General features: G+C 37.2%; 1 protein-coding gene and 1 long non-coding RNA gene across 9 annotated transcripts in view; one reads left to right on the top strand and one right to left on the bottom strand.

Moving 5' to 3' along the window:
• Krt95d (phosphofurin acidic cluster sorting protein KrT95D) overlaps window positions 1-19,075 on the bottom strand; it is a 184,606-nt gene that overhangs the window by 10,081 nt on the left and 155,450 nt on the right. For 4 of the 8 annotated variants that reach the window (XM_072020924.1, XM_072020928.1, XM_072020932.1 and 1 more), the window contains 9 exons: window positions 16,263-16,553; window positions 13,893-13,995; window positions 13,614-13,793; window positions 11,057-11,161; window positions 5,830-6,098; window positions 4,390-4,595; window positions 3,492-3,830; window positions 2,454-2,851; window positions 364-480 (listed from right to left, as the gene is read on the bottom strand). In XM_072020924.1, coding sequence (XP_071877025.1) covers window positions 364-480; window positions 2,454-2,851; window positions 3,492-3,830; window positions 4,390-4,595; window positions 5,830-6,098; window positions 11,057-11,161; window positions 13,614-13,793; window positions 13,893-13,995; window positions 16,263-16,553 — 2,008 coding nt within the window. The remainder of the gene's footprint in view (window positions 1-363; window positions 481-2,453; window positions 2,852-3,491; window positions 3,831-4,389; window positions 4,596-5,829; window positions 6,099-11,056; window positions 11,162-13,613; window positions 13,794-13,892; window positions 13,996-16,262; window positions 16,554-19,075) is intronic. The other 4 variants (XM_072020927.1, XM_072020929.1, XM_072020926.1 and 1 more) reach the window with 3 other exon arrangements.
• Window positions 11,682-12,899, top strand: LOC139996561 (uncharacterized). Its single transcript, XR_011802281.1, has 2 exons — window positions 11,682-12,025; window positions 12,421-12,899. It is a non-coding gene; the product is annotated as an uncharacterized lncRNA (long non-coding RNA).

Here is a 19,075-nt window from a genome sequence, read left to right as displayed (position 1 = left end):
CAACATGTTGAAACTACGTTCCCAATTTTTTCCACTGAATATCTCTGTTGTTTTTATAACAGCAGCTTCTTGAAAGTTCCAATTGGAAATTGGAAAGTTCAACAACTTGGGTTTGGGCAAACCCCAGTGTGACAACCGAGGGTTAAACGTACATTTTCATTTTCTATAATTCTGATCTAACTAACACTATAATTTTAATTAAAATATGAGTCCAATAGCAGTATCATATGGCGGTAATTTTTATGTTGCTTGAGAAGAAAATTTCTAAAGAAAATTTCAATTTTTCTTATCCTAAAAAATACTGTGATTTTTGTACGTTTTCTATAGATGTAATGTTATCAGAAAAGTGGAATGTGTTATTACCTCTTAATGGAATGTTGTGAGTCTTCGCAGAGCATATAAGTCGTGTCACGCCTTCTACCGTTTGACTCTTTGGCTCGTTTTCCTTCTCTTTCTCTTTCTTCTTACCCAGTCTCATTACTGCAATAGAACAAACAGAAGTATAAAATTTATTTCTGAAAGCTAATACCATTTCAGAAAAATACAACGTAGTTAAATGTGAATTATATTTAACTCCTAATTGCTCTCGTGGGATTTTCTCCTTTTAATTTAATTTAATCTCATTTTATGCTACCAGTTCCGAACATATACTCACACATATGATCCACGTACGTATAGTATACGTGAATAATTACAAGCTCAACTGTATTTTTAGATTGTTCGTAATATTAAAAAAAAAAAAAAAACAAAATTGACCGAATTGTTTGTACAATTTCGTATTACAATGTAAAACAGAATTGAAGACTAGAGAAACGATAAATTTTCTTCTTTCGACGTCACGAAGACATTAGATTTTTTCTTAAAATTGTACTTTTGGTTTTGACTGAAGATACAAATTCAGTGTTAATTTTGTTACGTTTTCGTTCCATATTTCCTGGATTTTCCTCTGTTTTTGATTACTGTTATTAATCCCTTAAGTATACTAGTCATTAACTTATTTATAGTTTTGTTTTGAATGTCTTCCTACGTGGCTTTTGTGCTTCTTTTAGGGTTCTAGGACGCGTTCACATTAAGACTCGATGCTGGCCATCATCATAAATCTATTCAGCATCGTCTTGTTGAGAAATTGTCTTCTTTTCATCTGCAGTTTCAGTTATTAAAAACAATAATCTTCTAACATCCTACAGCGTTCAATTTAGCCTTTTTCAAAAACAATTTGACACACACACACATTATATTTTACTAAAAGTTATCATTCATCAGTTAGTTAATAGGTTGTGATTTCTTTGAAAAGTGTGCACCTGAAATGTGTGGCAAAAAGTGAGCGATGACGAGTATACTCGTCAAGCGCAGAGTACGCGAGGTTATTATAAATTAGAATTAAGATAATTAACGAAATGACTGTTTTTTTACGGTTTAATTTCATTACTGCAATTACTAAATTGAAATTTAAACAACAAATTGTACTTGTTACGTGTGACGAGTATACTCGTCAAACGCAGAGTACACGTGGTTATTATGATATAGAATTAAGTTAATTAACGAAATGACTATTTTATGGATTAATTTCATTACTGTAATTCATTGCAATTACTACATTGAAATTTAAACATTAAATTGTACTTGTTACGTGTGACGAGTATACTCGTCAAACGCAGAGTACGCGAGGCTGTTATAAATTAGAATTAAGTTAATTAACGAAATGACTATTTTATGGATTAATTTCATTACTGTAATTCATTGCAATTACTACATTGAAATTTAAACATTAAATTGTACTTGTTACGTGTGACGAGTATACTCGTCAAACGCAGAGTACGCGAGGCTGTTATAAATTAGAATTAAGTTAATTAGCGAAGTTGCTGTTTTACGGATTAATTTCATTACTGCAATTTATTGCAATTACTAAATTGAAATTTAAAAAACACATTGTACTTGTTACGTGTGACGAGTATACTCGTCAAACGCAGAGTACACGTGATTATTATGATATAGAATTAAGATAATTAACAAAATGATTGTTTTACAGTTTAATTTCATTACTGCAATCCATTGCAATTATTAAATTGAAATTTAAACAACAAATTGTACCTACTTATTACGCATGACGAGTATACTCGTCAAACGCAGAGTACGCGAGGCTGTTATAATCTAGAATTAAGTTAATTAACGAAATGACTATTTTATGGATTAATTTCATTACTGTAATTCACTGCAATTACTAAACTGAAATTTAAACAACAAATTGTACTTGTTACGCACGACGAGTATATTCGTCATAACGCGGAATATCGCCGTTTCCTTGTGACGAGTATACTCGTCAGGAATAGCCAACTGGTTAATCCTGCCAGTGGTACTCGCATACCTTTAGCAACTGCAAAGTTGCCAAAATTCGTGATCCGAATGAAAGTTGGTTAGTAGAAAAGTTACAAACGATGCAAATTGACACGTACTTTTTTGCTTCTTCTCCTTTGTGGTGTAGTTCATGGACAAATAATGGCCAGGAGTTTCACCCAGAGGCGGAAGTCTCTGAACGTGTAACGCCCTAAACGCCTGTCTCAATGTGTTCTTGCCTTTTTCACCCTGTGTTTGCTTGCTCCAATAATCGAGTTGTAACTCGACCGGTTCCCAGCCTTCCCTCGTTGGTTGACCGACGTTCGGGCTGCTTGGTGGCGTTAACCTACCAGGAAATGTAACAGGTAATACAAGGGGTGGCAGAGAAGGTGGTGAACCAGACATGGTCACGTTGCTCTCTTCGAGGTCAACCGACGCAGAGGAACTGCTATCCGGACAGCCCACGCGGACGTCGTTTATGAATGGGATGAAGATTTGGCTGCTGTCGTCTGTTTCTCTGCGAAATCAAATTACGATGTTTGGTTCTTGTTATGATCTCTGCTTCAGCGTACGAACAGCGATTTGTACTTTTATACTTTAATATCTTCTGTAATTTGTTTTCATAATGATTTTTATAACAAGATTTTATGGCGATTCGTATCAGTAGCAGTGGGTTTGAAAAACCTTCTATCGTGAAAGATAAAAGCAACTTTCGAATTCGAGTGGAATTTAGGCGCTTTTATGAAGATGAAGTAGAGTCAGGAATTTGTTTCTGAAAGGAGATCTTTTGATTCTTCGAAGAAGATTTCTTGGAAGAAACGGAGATTAACAAATTTCCTAGCGATGCTATACTTATCCGCACTTATTTTGTGCAAATTTAATCCTAATGGGGGGGGGGGTGAAAAAGGACTAAATTGTTTTCTCAAAGGACAAACTCTACATCCTCAGAAGTTAGACACTCGAAGTTCGGGATAGAAACTCTTCATTAAAAATGAACGAACATGTGTTTGAGCTTTTTTCGAGATTCAACCCCTAAAAACGTCTCATAAATTGAAAATACTGTGTGGGTAAAGCCACTGTCGGGTAGCCTAGTATCGCGTAAAGAAAATCCATAATGTATATACGTAAAAATCAATTGAACCGCCTGAATATCGTACCTGTAGGTAACCATGGCTTCCGCAATTGGCAGTAGCAAGGTTGTACCAGCCGAAGCCAAATACTCGGAAACTCTGGCCGCACCCTCGCTCGCGCCACCGCCCTCCCTTTCCAACAATTCTTTCCACTCGTCACCGAACAACATCGAGTACTTGGCGTCTATGGAGCCGAGATATTTGGACAACGTATTGGAGCCCAGAGGCACTACGAAGAACTTGAGATAATTCTGCGGTCGAAAACTCAGCTGATCCACGTAGTGGCGGAGCACTGCGTTCACGAAACCGTCACCACCGGCAATGACTACTTTGATCGGTGCCGGCGGCTTAGCGGAGCTGTTACAACTAGAAATGACAAGATGGTTTCGTTATTAATAAATAATATCATTGTCGTTAATTTTTTCGTTGTTCTATGATATTTATATTTATATTGTATTAGAATTGTATCTTCCAATAGATGGGTAGCGAAATACTAGCGAGGATAAACCGTTGATTAATCAGTTAGCTGTTCCTGACGAGTATACTCGTCACGAAGAAATGACAATATCTTGCGTTGTGACGAGTACACTCGTGGCTGTTGCGGACTCTTTGATAACTCTGAAAAGTGTGCACATAAAATGTGCCGCAAGAAGTAAGCGACGACGAGTATACTCGTCAAACGCAGAGTACGCGTGGCTGTTATAACATAGAATTAAGTTGCAATTAAATGACTGTTTTATTTTGTGACTTGGTTACTGCAGTTTTATATTCGTTATAATACAAAATATTGCCATTTCTTCATGACGAGTATACTCGTCATGACGCGGGATATCGCAATTTCTTCGTGATGTGTATATTTGTGAAAAATAGCTAACTGGTTAAGTAAAGGGAAGATCGTTATGTCGTTAAGTAAATTATTAGTTACAATTTCTGTATTCGCGTGACCAAACACGTGAACGTGGCACGAATATCCGCCGGAGAGGCGGTCGTCAGGACCCTGTGGTTCCTCTCTTGAAGTCTCGTGGCCAGCACAGCCGCGCCAGGATCAGCCAGCGACACCAACGACACAGCGTCCGGCAAACTGTCATCCGGTAAGACCCGGCTTAATTGCTCGACCAACGCTTTCCTCGGCTGAAACAATACGTGGCCCGTTTTAAATACGCGTTGCCAGCTTGACGTACGAGCGAAATGTTTCAAGATTACGATCGCGACTGCTCTCACGTTCGAGCGCAATTAAATTCTATGATGGACGATAAATTGAATATATCGAGAATTTATACGCGTCGCTGATTACGAAGATACGTACGTAAATAAGGGAACCGAGGAGAATCGAGGTTCTCATCTGTTTTATGTCGTATCGATTTGTATTTCTATGCAGTGGGAGAATCTTTTTCGTCAAATAGCTGTGAGACGAGCGACGATACGGTGACGTCGCTATCGTATTTGATACTCCGTACACTATACACGATATCAAGATAAATGTATCACTATATACTAGTAGTATAGTGTATATACTAGCAGTGATACACTACCGTACACAATGCATAGTGTACATGGTGTATGTAGTGCATAGTGTGCATAGTATACGGTGTATATACCATATAGTGTATATAATGCTTAGTGTATAGTGTACATGGTGTACAGTGTACATAATATATAGTGCATAGTGTACATTGTGTATATAGTGCATAGTGTACAGTGTACATAGTATACGGTGTATATAGTGCATAGTGTATAGTGTACGTGGTGTATATAGTGCATGGTCTATATGGTGTATATAGTGCATAGTGGACATGGTGTATATAGTGCATAATATTCATAATGTACGTGGTGTATATAGTGTACAGTGTACACAGTACTTAGTGTATATAGTGCATAGTGTATAGTGTACGTGGTGTATATAGTGCATGGTCTTTATGGTGTATATAGTGCATGGTCTATATGGTGTATATAGTGCATGGTCTATATGGTGTATATAGTGCATAGTGGACATGGTGTATATAGTGTATAATATGCATAGTGTATAGTGTACGTGGTGTGTATAGTGTATAATATGCATAGTGTATAGCGTACGTGGTGTATATAGTGCATGGTCTCTATGCTGTATATAGTGCATGGTCTATATGGTGTATACAGTGCATAGTGGATATGCTGTATATAGTGCATAATGTTCTTAGTGTACGTGGTGTATATAGTGCATAATATGCATAGTGTATAGTGTACACAGTACTTAGTGTATATAGTGCATAGTGTACTTTGTGTACAGTGTATATAGTGTACATAGTGTATAGTGTAATTCTAGCAGCGATACACTGTACACTATATACAATACGATATGCTGTATGCGATCGAATTTTCCATCTACCTCCGAGCTATTCAAGTCGGCAGGAGGCTTCAGGTCCACACTGAGGCTATGCTTTTTGGACTTATTGGTGGCCGGCACGCCTCTGTCGCGAGTAAAAAGCCTGCTCCGTTTGTCGGTGTTCTCGGCCTTGTTGTGCTGCTCCGACTTGGGCGGCGAGCCCGTCACGTAATTCGGCGGATCGTTCGCCTCATGATCCGTCCAATTCTCCGGGTGCGAATCGCTGTCCGCTCTTCGGGAACTATCGTCACTTTGCCTATCCACGCCACGTTCTGCAACGAAATTTCATTACTCCTCGTCGCGGTACATTTGCCTAATCGTATCGCAGGAAATTGCCCGCGCGTTACCGACCGTAAATTCAAGACACAATTTGTAAATTCCTATTTCGTTCATTTCTTCATCTTGTCCGAGAAGAGGGAGAAGACGTAGGGGAATATCTGAGGGATATTTCGAAGGTTCGGCTTAACGTTCATTTGAAATTACTAATTTGATAGTAGAAAAGAATTTGCGAATAGAGAGGTGAATTTTTCTTTAAGAAAACTGCACCACATTTCCCTCCATTCTGCAATTTATTAACAAATTAGATTAGACTTAGGCGAATCAAGTTGCTCTTCTCACTCGTCGATTATGGCCCCAACTTTACGATCAATAACGTACGTGGCAATTGATTGATGCGTGATCGATTAACCTGCAGAGAAGTACACACACACACACACAGACGGCTCTATTAACGCGTTCAAACGAATCGTATTAACGTACACTACGCGTTTAATTAATCGACGCGATGGCTCATTGTACGCGTGTTGCCAGTTTGCCAGAAGTGCGACACCACTAAATGAAGATCAAGAGACATTTAGGCTACTATTCCTGGGAATCCTGAATTTCCAGAGAACCTGATCCAAATTCGAAATTATCAATTGCTCAACCATTCAGCGATAAAGCAATTTCTTCTCGTTACCATTGCAGAATTTTCAGCGACAAAGTGGCAACTGCAATATGTTCAAACTGTAAAAGCAGAGGACGTCTACAAAGTTGATAATTTGAAGTTCTGTTTTTCACAAGTATATTCATGAAACGCGATTAACTGGTTAATTGCTACGCACGGAGTTCATATTCATGGCCTAATTGAATTTCATACTCCGACAGATTAGCAAAGGGATCTCTGAACGTAAATATTCATTTCCTATCGGTGGTTTGACAAACGCCCATTCAGCCGGGCTACACTTCTCCAAATTTGATTCACACGAGCAATTGAAATGATTATCACACCCTCAAAAGCTCAAAATTAGTAGATTTCACAGGTCTCCGTATGACATACCGTTTACGTGTATTGCAATTAAAAAATGATTAAAGCAATCGATAACTGCGTTACTATAACCGTGCTATTTTGACATTTTAACAGCATTTATTAAATATTCCTGCAAAATAGCAGGCGAGGTTCCCTGAGGAACGAAAGTTTCCCGAATATCCATAAATCGATGATTCTCCAGATGCGTCGCTCTTCTGTTAAACCGATATATTGGGTTGGTAGCTAAGTGATTGCGGATTTCGTCAATACCACCTAATGACAAGTACAGGCGTTTTCGAGATCTCAAGGTGACCTTTGTCCCTTTAAATGGAACTATATATTTTTTTCACATTTGTTCGATGCAGCTTCTAATTCTCTACAAAAAAGTATATAACTACTTGTATCCGAAAATGGACAGTTCGAAAGATATTGCGATGTTAACTTCGTTGGGTGCGGCGGAGAAGGCGAACGTAAGAGCACCATTTTATCTGCCCTTGTCTTTCATACAACGAGTCTTATGAGACCAAAACTGTATAATACTTTTTTGTAGAGAATTAAAAACTGCATCGAATGGTGTATAATAAAATGCACGGTTTCCTTTAGAAAATCAGCAGTATTGACAAAATCTGTAACCACTCAGTTACCAAGCCAATATGTACGTACATAGATAGTATGTATAATATATATATAAGAGAACTTACTAAAACGTATCAATGGAAAAGGATACACCACACGAATCTGCGCGCAAAATGCAACGGGCAACAGGCGTTCGTGATTCGAGACACTCGGACGGTTTTTTTCTTTCGCTTCTATTCGTTAAGAAGATCAGTGAAGCTTCAAGAACACTCGCAATCGAACGTGTGGCGTGTTAATCGGTACAGCGACCAGAGATAGATAGATAGAAAGAGAGAGACAGAGAGAAAGAGAGACAGAGAGTAAGAAACAAGTAGAGTTAGTAAAAGAAGAGAGACAGCGATAGATGTAAAAATGTAGTTCATAGTATAAAAAGAGATACGTACGTACAAGTAGATAGAGAGAGGCAGAAAGAGAGAGGCCAGCGGGCAGGGTTTTTGGTGTTGCAATTTGCTTTTCGCTTTTGTTTAAATTCGCTACGTACAGACAGGCGTATAAAAGGCACACAGACACACGATTAACACAATCTCTTCTGCAGCAACGATCTGGACGTTCGATTCGAGGGAAGAGAGATCTGCCCGCTCTCTTTCCTTTTTGTTCTTTTTTTTATCGTTGAGAGAAATCGAACTGGATTTTCATTATGTCGCGGAAGCAAACAAAAATGACTACAAAAGAGATCAGATGGTAGATAAACGTTTATTTCCATCTCATTTCCTTACAGATATATCATTATCGGTCTTATAGGTGTGTTTTAACGTCTACCATGATCGAGGGCTTCCTTGTGCTGATCGCGTACGACGCAAGGATAATGGGAATACGAAGGTTCTTAACCAGTTAGTTGTTTCTGACGAGTATACTCGTCATGAGGAAATGGCGATACTTCGTGTCATGACGGGGCGTGTCGGTGACTAAAATTGCAAAATCAAACTGTCGCTTCGTTACAACTTCATTCTATGTTATTTATTGCAGAATATTGCAGTTGGACGAGTATACTCGTCTTACAGCTGACTGGTTAAGAGCGATAGAATAATTCTGATATATTATATGCAGCGTGAAATCACTTTAATCGATTATATGAAGTTGAAAGAAGAGCATTCGGCGTAAAAACGAACGTAATTTTGCAGTGTTAATTTATTAACAAACAACCAAATGGGATAACCCGTTCCGATTAGCGTACGTTCGCCTGATAATTAATTTGGTCCGCGCCGATCAATATGCAACAGCGGAGCAATTGTCTTTTTAACATCGAATTATTTTGTTTCTCGGTTTGACGACTGTTGCTCGTTTTTCCACCGAATGCTTCGTTCGTCTGTGTTTTCTAAAGGACAGAAAAGAAATGAGCCAGGACACGAAGGAGTCGGTTCGAAAAGGTTTCTCTTTTTGGATCATTTGTCGTGTTAAGGTAACCGAAACGTCCAGTGTCGCAGTGAAAAGTGATGAAATTATCGAGGCTGACTGTGATTTTAGCGTATGGGTACTACGAGGAAGAAATTGCACATTGAACGATCATTGCTGGTATACGGTGGAACTAATAGACATCTAATTACCGAGTTTCGTATCTTTGATCACGAAACAGCAAGCTTCTGTCGATTAGCAAGAGGTCATTCACGCGCTCGAGTTCCTTCTGCAATCTACAAAATTGCGTACACCGCCATATGTAGCTACATGTTTTAATCTGCCAAACAATAAGCCAAAACTGACTAAATACACGTTGGCCAGATACTAGAGCGATTGTCTAATTTTAGTTATTCGTCTACTTCTTCCTCTCTACGTTCAAAACTTGACACTAGACGAGTAACTTTGAATCGACCCACGAAAATATTAATTTCATTAAATACCAATTAAATTATTTATAAATTGGAAAAAATCTGTCAGATAAAATTTGTTCTGTTTCGAATGAGGCGTCTCACGATGACCAGCAGATTTGCCTAGGTACAGGCGTTTTCGAGATCTCGAGGTGACCTTTGACCCTTTAAATGGAACTATATATTTTTTTCACAGTTGTTCGATGCAGGTTCTAATTCTCTACAAAAAAGTATATAACTACTTGTATCGGAAAATGGACAGTTTAAAAGATATTGCAATGTTAACTTCGTTGGGTGCGGCGGAGAAGGCGAACGTAAGAGCACCATGTTATCTTCCCTTGTTTTTCATACAACGAGTCTCGCGAGACTAAAATTGTATAATACTTTTTTGTAGAGAATTAAAAACTGCATCGAACGGTGTATAAGAAAGTGCATGATTCCCTTTAGAAGAGCGAAGATCAGCTTGAAATCTCGAAGGCACGTTCACCTACGTAAGATTTGCGACCATCGCGAGATGTCACCCTCGAAACGAAGCAAATTCTGTTCGAAACATTTTTTCGAATGACGTATAGTTCAGCCTCTAGATTCGGAATATTTCATTGTTTTAAATATTTCTTGGTATGGTTCATTGAAAAACATTGCATGGCAAGCGATATTTGGGATCCTTAGATTATTTCATATAACAGAAGTATAACACTTTCGTGTATTATAGCATTCCATTTTAAAAAGAATTTTTTTTCTTTTAGAGATAATTACGAATGTTCTAATTTTGAAAATGAAAGTAAATTTCAAACAGGTTAATTTCGAGTAATTAGAGAAATAATTGACCAACTGATTTTATTGTTCGTAAGAAGAGAGGAAAGAAGTACATCGTTAAATAAGTTGCATTTTAAACTACAAAAGTGTACGTGCTGTCAGATATGTATATATACGTGTATAATATTAATACAAGGATACAGAGAATATTAATATGCGATTACGCTGCGATCAATCGACATAAATCTCCCACTCGATATGAAAAATCCCCCCCGTTTCTATAAGAACAAAATTACCCTCGCGAAACACGTTACACGTTAAAACATGAATTTTACCGATTACATAATTACCGAAAATCACCAACTATCGTGCTCCTTGTCGTGTTAAGTACAAAATATATCGTTAACCATAGCATTAATTTCCGCTACCAAGCACATTTTCATAGTCACGACAGCACGAAGATACCAAAAGAAAAAAAAATAACGACAGAAGATCTACAATCAAATCAATTCGTTCGATCTACTCTTTGGCCAATGAGCAGCAAAATTGTCGCGAGAAGGTCAATGAAAAAATGAAAGAAAGACGTGTCATGCTGATGAAATTCACGCAGGCATGCTCGTTCAGCGGCGAAGCAAAGATTCTTAAAAACAAAAGGAAAAATAAAAAAGAAAAAAAATAAAAGAAAGTAAAACGATCCAGGGATAATTTGTCCTTGGAAATCGCGACGATCCGGTGTGCTTTTACATACCTGGAGTGGTGTGTCCGATACGCTGTTTCTCTTTAGCTGGCTGACCTGCGCTCTGCTGACCTATGGCTGTCGCAGCAGTGTTTCCGGTCTCCTCGTTGGTTACTACTACCGAATCGTAACATGCAACAATGCAAAGCCAACGCACCAGACTTTCACTTAGTTAAACAGATCTGAATCCGTATTGGCAACGAAACAACATTTACGCTTCTATTTTTACTCAACCGTTTCTGTCTAAATGATCGGTACGCAACGTGCGATATCTGTCGGTTCGTTACTCATGTTGCATTTCAACTTTGCTAGTCGTATTTCGAATCTGTGGTATTCAAACGAACGAAGGAGCAATCACGGACGATGGTAAATAATTTGGACAGTTTCTGGGACCTGCGACTGCAGTGATATTGCTCTAAGTACAAATGAAATGATTACAGGTATTTCAATTAAATTATATCATTTGGGATATTCGAATTAGCGTTGGAAGATTTTAATTAATATTGAATACTAGAAGAGAGGATTAATATGAAAACATGAATGTAATTTAATAATAATATTTAGCATATGGTAATAATTTAATGTCAATTATTAATACTTCACAGTGTACTGTATATCAGATCTGTAAGTATGAAACCGGAATTTGCCTATAGATGGCCCTAGCCATAATGTAGTTATCACTAAACTGCGTCATTGATGCCAAAAGTCTTTGTTGACATCTCACAAACATTTTCGACTCGGAACAATACAAGTTTCATACAACAGCATAGTTTGTAATAGCGTTGAACATGTCGAATTTCGTGCCTGGAAACTACGATTTGCGGACAGCATTGATTTTCTGTTACCATTTGAAGAAAACTGCTGCAGAATCGCATCGAATGCTTGTCGAAGCTTACCGTGAGCATGCTCTTGGTAAATCACAGTGCTTTGAGTGGTTTAAAAAATTCACAAGTGGCAATTTTGACGCGAGGAACGAAGAACGTGGAAGACCACCGAAAAAGTTTCAAGACGGAGAATTGCAAGCATCGTTGGATGAGGATGACGCTCAAACGCAACAACAACTCGCTGATCAATTAAACGTGACGCGAGAAGCCGTCTCCATACGTTTGAAAGCCATGGGAAAGATCCAGAAGGTGGGAAAATGGGTTCCACATGAACCGAATGAAAGACAGCAGGAAAACCGAAAAACCACTTGCGAAATGCTGCTCGCCAGATACAAAAGAAAGTCATTTCTCCACCGAATTGTGACTGGCGATGAAAAGTGGATATATTTTGAGAATCCTGAGCGTAAAAGATCATGGGTAGCTCCAGGCGAACCACCGACATCGACTACAAGACCAAATCGCTATGGACGGAAGACAATGCTCTGTGTTTAGTGGGATCAGAAGGGTATGATCTATTATGAGCTGTTAAAACCTGGCGAAACCGTTAATACCGAGCGCTACCGACAACAAATGATCGATTTGAATCAAGCTTTGCGTGAAAAACGACCAGAATATCAAAAAAGGCAACACAAAGTAATTTTGCTTCGTGATAATGCACCATCACATACAGCAAAACCGGTCAAGGAAACGATCGAAGCGTTCAGTTGGGAAATACCTTCGCACGCGGCTTACTCACCAGACTTGGCTTCGTCCGATTACTATTTATTTGCATCGATGGGACACGCACTTTCTGACCAGCACTTCGCTTCTTACGAAAATGTACGAAAATGGCTCGATGACTGGTTTGCCTCAAAAGAGCGACAGTTTTTTTGGCGTGGCATCCACCAATTGCCAGACAGGTGGGAAAAATGTATAGCTAGCGATGGGCAATACTTCGAATAAAATATTTTTAATCATTTTCATACAATAAACGTGTATTTTCTATACAAAAATTCCGGTTTCATATTTACATACTAGAAAATCTACTTTCCTATATTTCTCATTATTTGTCTAGGAATATTACAATACTATATCAAGTTTCCTGGGCACGTGGCTTCTTTATACCCGTGTCAGGCATTTTGTGTAATATATGTTCGTAGAATATCAAAATTGCATGTCGAATGCTTCTAAATAAATATTCTACCTGTTTGCTGCGATCGCTAGGCTTGTTAGAATTGCGAACTCTTGTCCTACGCCTACGACACAACTACGAAAAGACTGCAAGACAGGGAATTAGATATCAACAGCGATTGCATTGCTCAAACAAGTAATTAGAAATAGATAAATAAATAAACGAAGATAATTGTTCCGCTAGGTCGTTTTCTCTACATGTAGAAGGTGTTCTTGTCATTTTATCTTCTAGCAGAAGCAAAATGGAAACATAGGTAACACTCGTCAAATGTCACCATATAACCACAGTGTTCCTTACCGTGTGCGCAACTATTTCGACAGAGGCAACAATTAGACCGACCTGTACAGGTCTCGCGTTGTGTACACCTGCTGTATTTTTTCTCTTTTCGCTCCACTGTTCTTTACGCCGCACTGATCGTCGTATCGAGCAACTCGTATTTGCCAATCGAGATTCACATGATCACAAAATCTACGATACTCAACAATGTTTGGACGAACGAGAGCGATTCACTTACCGGAGTGAGGAGGCGCGAGGAGAGATCGACTAGAGCTGAAGAAAGGGCGCAGGGACGGCTTGGGCGTGCTACTGACGGACATCGTGTCCAATTCGGGGCCACTGTCTGAAAAATTTTCCAGTTCGTCGAACAGTTCCTCGATTTCCATTTCTGCCCCTTTAACAAATCCAGTTAACGAGTCTATAAAATAATCAATAAGACGATCGGTGAAACATTGGCAGAAATTTTCACGTGGCTTCTGTGCTTTGGGATGGGAGCAGTTGTTGTGTGTGTACTTACCTGACAGCTTTTGCCCGATCTCCTCTTGGTCTTGATCGAGGTCCTCTGATACCCTGAACCGTCTTTTCAGCAGTGCTATGAACTTCTGCTTTAGGTTTCTTTGCTGCAAGAATAAAGATGATTCCATTGATGATTCTATTGATGATGAAAATCTGGCTATTTGCATTGACGATTATCGCAGCAATTTTTTTAATGTTGTTTAATTAACATTTGTTTGGCTCGTATGGTCTTGTATAGTTGGGAGAAAGGAATTATTATTGTTTTAATATTCATATAATATTAGAACGTTATATCGTATGAACTGTGGATTTTTATAGGTTTATAGACAATTTATGCAAAATTACACAGAGTACATATGAGATGAAAATATATATGAAATATACAGGGTGTAGTGATTTCTATAATATTTGGTAGGTAAAGAACAATTTTCTGTTCAATTGTCTTATTTATTATACTTTCTTTAAATTATGTTCTTGATAATATGAATTTGTGTAAAAGTTTGTAGTCTAGTTATAATATTAAGATATTTTCATTTCTTTCACAGGACTATATCTTAGCTAATAACTACTGTTTTTTTTTTTTTTGGTTAATGCATTTTTTAATTCTTGGAAATAAATATGTTCTCATTCAGGATATTTATAACTCCATGGATGAATTATATTTGGCACATAGTAAATCAGAAAATTGTATGCACATTTGTTACTATAATTGAAATTGTAAAACAATCGCTGGATAGTCGGTCGACGCATAGCAAAGCAAAACTAATTAGATTTTTAAAAATTATTCATTGAAAAATGAAATACTGTAATGTAGTAGATATGTTACAATTTACTGTGGCTCTTGAGGGAAAATATTTATTGGGTTGATCAGAAAGTTCATTTCTGTTTTCGTAGCAAGATGAATCTGTGTTTAAACAATGTATATTAACTTTAACTTAATCCAATTGTAAGCTGGGATTGTTGATTAATCAACAGTCAACTGTAGAGAATGAAACAGTCTTTGGAAGTACTTGTTTCTTATTGGCCTGGCAGAAGTTCACACATGGTTCACCAAAACAACACAGAAGTTCGAACAATATTTATTATCTTAAATCAATTCAATTGTACCTGGTGTTGTTCACTAGTCAACAATTAACTGTAGAGTGTGAAACAATTTTTGGAAGCACTTGTTTCTTATTGGCCTGGCACAAGTTCACACATGGTTCACCAAAACAACGCAAGAGTTTGAACAATATTTATTATCTCAATTCAATTCAATTGTACCTGGTATTGTTCACTAATCAACAATTAACTGTAGAGTGTGAAACAATTATCTTTGAAAGTACTTGTTTCTTATTGGCCTGGCACAAGTTCACACATGATTCACCAAAACAACACAGAAGTTCGAACAATATTTATTATCTTAATTCAATTCAATTGTACCTGGTGCTGTTCACTAGTCAACAATTACCCGTAGAGTGTGAAACAATTTTTGGAAGCACTTGTTTCTTATTGGCCTGGCACAAGTTCACACATGGTTCACCAAAACAACGCAAGAGTTTGAGGTATTAACCTCAAGTTAATTGTAATCTGGCATTGTTGACTAGTCAACAGTCAATTGCAGAAAATGAAACAAACATCTGTGGAAGTACTTGTTTCTTGTTGGCCTAGCACAAGTTCACACATGGTTCACCAAAACAACACAGAAGTTCGAACAATATTTATTATCTTAAATCAATTCAATTGTACCTGGTGTTGTTCACTAGTCAACAATTACCTGTAGAGTGTGAAACAATTATCTTTGAAAGTACTTGTTTCTTATTGGCCTGGCACAAGTTCACACATGATTCACCAAAACAACACAGAAGTTCGAACAATATTTATTATCTTAATTCAATTCAATTGTACCTGGTGCTGTTCACTAGTCAACAATTACCCGTAGAGTGTGAAACAATTTTTGGAAGCACTTGTTTCTTATTGGCCTGGCACAAGTTCACACATGGTTCACCAAAACAACGCAAGTGTTTGAGGTATTAACTTCAAGGTAATTTAATTGTAATCTGGCATTGTTGATTAGTCAACAGTCAATTGCAGAAAATGAAACAATCATCTTTGGAAGCACTTGTTTTCTGTTGCCCTGGCACAAGTTCACGAATGGTTCACCAAAACAACGCAAGACCACATTGGTCGGACAAAAACTAGTGCAACATCGAAAGAAATTCATCGAAAACAACACACGTAAAGGAGAGAACACATCCTCCAGTTTGGCCGTAAAAGCGGAACTTTTCATTCAACCCAATAAAATTCGCGTGGCAGACAACATACATATCAATGAAACATTCATCATACACAAACAAAGAAACAAATTACGTATGTAATTCAATTCACGTACCCTGGCGTTGGGCGGAATCTTCGCCCGGCTCTTTCGTCTGTGTCCCATCTCAAGAGTTGGCTCGCTGTCGCTGCCTTCCGCTTCGCCCTCTGAGCTAAACTCCTCCTCCTCGTCGCTATACTCGGGGCAGAGCCTCTCGTTCGGATCGTTCATCAGTCTTTTGTCCTGGTCGACCGGCTGTGAGCTGAGCGCGACCACGCTCACGCGGGCTAACACAACCGAGTGGCCGCCGTACTTCTCCGCTTTGTCAGACACTAGCTCCAGCTCCAGGTCCATCTGCTTCTGGAGAACCTGTGCACGCACGCAGGTGTAACAGTTCGATGAGAAACGAGTTGCTTCTTTCCGGCCTAGTCACATGACAGCCGGCTGCTTTTGTTTCAGGTGGACGAATCTGAATTTACAGAATGATACGCCGAAGAGAGGTTCGGCCAGGATGCCGAAGACGTTGACACCGAGTGGTTAGTATGGATTTTCTTTTTAATTTTGAAGCTGACGAGTAGAACTAGAATACGTAGAGAAACGATCGCGTGTGAGAATGGTTATGTTATTGCAGGGTTTAAGCATGAGAGGCTGTTACCTCGAAGAGGATGTTGACGGCGCAGATACTGCATATGGACCATAAATTTGTTGGAAACCCCATAGGGAACAATACGTTTAAACAATTCTTCTTTTAACGAGGAATGAGATGTTCAGGTACGTATTTACGAGAATATCGAGAATGTGTTTGATTTTGATAAATTTTAATACGGTGGCTATTCACTCTATATATAAATAATAATTATAATTTAGGTTTTCGAGGATTAACCGATTACTTATTGATTTATCTATAAACCATTTTCTAACGTTGGTTGCAGCTGTTTTGTGAATCGTAATTGATCTAAACGGAAGGATTTAACAACACATTTTTACATTACTTCTCGCTTTTCTGCTCTTTAATTTTGTTATTTTGTTATTTTGTTGTCTTGTTATCTCGTTATTTTGTTGTTTTGTTTTTTGTTACTTTGTTGCTTTGTTACTTTGCTACTTCGTGACTTTGTTACTTTGTGACTTTGTTACTTTGCTACTTTGTTATTTTGCTTTTTGTTTTTTGTTATTTTGTTCTTTGTTTTTTGTTACTTTGTTATTTTGTTGCTTTATACTATTTCGGTAACAGAATAATCACGTAGAGAAATAAATTGAATGAATGAAATTGTTACGTGAGAATTTAACTGACTGCGAGAAAATTAGCAGTAAAATTGGATTTTTCATTTGTATTAAATCAAATTATTTATTTAATATATGAAATTTGATTAAATTTATTTCATTAAATTTGTTTAAGATATTAAATAAAATTAACACTAAAATTAGATTTTACACACTAAAATCGAACGATAATCATTAATAACAATTTAAATAATAAAATTGATGAGATTTGACGACTAGAAGACTCGATATTCTCTGACACTTTTTAAAATAAATTCTTGATAATATATTAGACAAGGATATTAAATTAGCTGTAATTCTCCTTTCACTCACAACCTTAATTCGCATATTCGTAGCTGCATCATGGCACAAGGTGTCCCGATTTAGCCTAATGTATTTGTAATCTAATCTCTGGAGATTCGAACGCCGCTGTAATAACAGCGCAACAGGGATGATGTATAGCTAAATTTCAAATTAAGCTGAACTTTCGCAGTAATAAATATATCAATTGTACTCTAGCACTACATATATATAGTGATCTTGATAAATTTTTATATGACAGCTATTTACTATATATATAATTATTATAATTTAGGTTTTCGAGGATTGCTCCATTATTTATTGACTTGCATTTATTGGTTTATCGACTAATTGAATCTATTACGTGGATTATTAGAACAATCATTTGCCAGATTGTGCACAGTGGAATACTTTCCACAAATTCTTCGTTTTAAATTTAATAGTATTTAAATTTAGTAGTATTTAATTATATATATATCATTGCAACAGTAAATAAGAATAAAACTGTTTGAAAGAAGATAGTTTAATTGTGTATATAAAAAAATATATTTTCTACATTTTGCAAATTAACATTAGAACTACCACACCAGTTACAATTTTATTTAAAAATTCCTACTTCATGTTATATTTTTTCCTGCAATGATGTCCACGCAACGATAACTAAAAGAATAATACAATGAATTTTATTTTGTTTTTTATGTATTCAAACTGAAAATAATTTTGTATCAAGGCTACTTATACCAATACCAGTGAAAATGATTGGTACTTGTCAAAGTGTACATGAGTCCTGCAATCTGTTTATCGAACCCCAATTAACCAGTTCCCTCGTTTTCTACAACTTGCCACACTTTCTCAAATTTTTACCGCGTATCATTCAATATGATGATATCAGTTATTAGGAAAATTCTGGATCAATCGCTAGATGCTAACACAGAAATACCACATCAGTTAAAATGGCTGGTTCTACAATTTTATAAATGTGGCAACCCTGTTTAGGGATCATGGTTGCAGATGGATTAATAATACCAAAAATGTACTGTATAACATGGAATTCCTTCTGTAAGAAAGTAACAAATCAATATATATAAAAATATTTTATTATTATTACGTATTTTTTAAAGACCAATCATTTTCACTGGTTTTGATAGTTCTAGTGTTAATCGATTTGCAGTACTCCTGTAACTTCTTTTACGTGTTTCTTCAACGTTTGCTAAATCAGCCGTAGATGTCTCTGATCTCGTAGAAAAATAAATAACAAGGAGAAACAGCATTTGTTTTGTGCCAGTTTGGTCGACGGAGGAATAGATCTAACAGATAAGCTGGGACGTCGT

This window comes from Bombus fervidus, chromosome 18 (genome assembly GCF_041682495.2).
Source record: "Bombus fervidus isolate BK054 chromosome 18, iyBomFerv1, whole genome shotgun sequence".
In the NCBI taxonomy this organism is placed as follows: domain Eukaryota; kingdom Metazoa; phylum Arthropoda; class Insecta; order Hymenoptera; family Apidae; genus Bombus; species Bombus fervidus.
The sequence above is the reverse complement of the archived record's forward strand: the minus strand, read 5'-3'. Positions and strand labels throughout refer to the sequence as shown.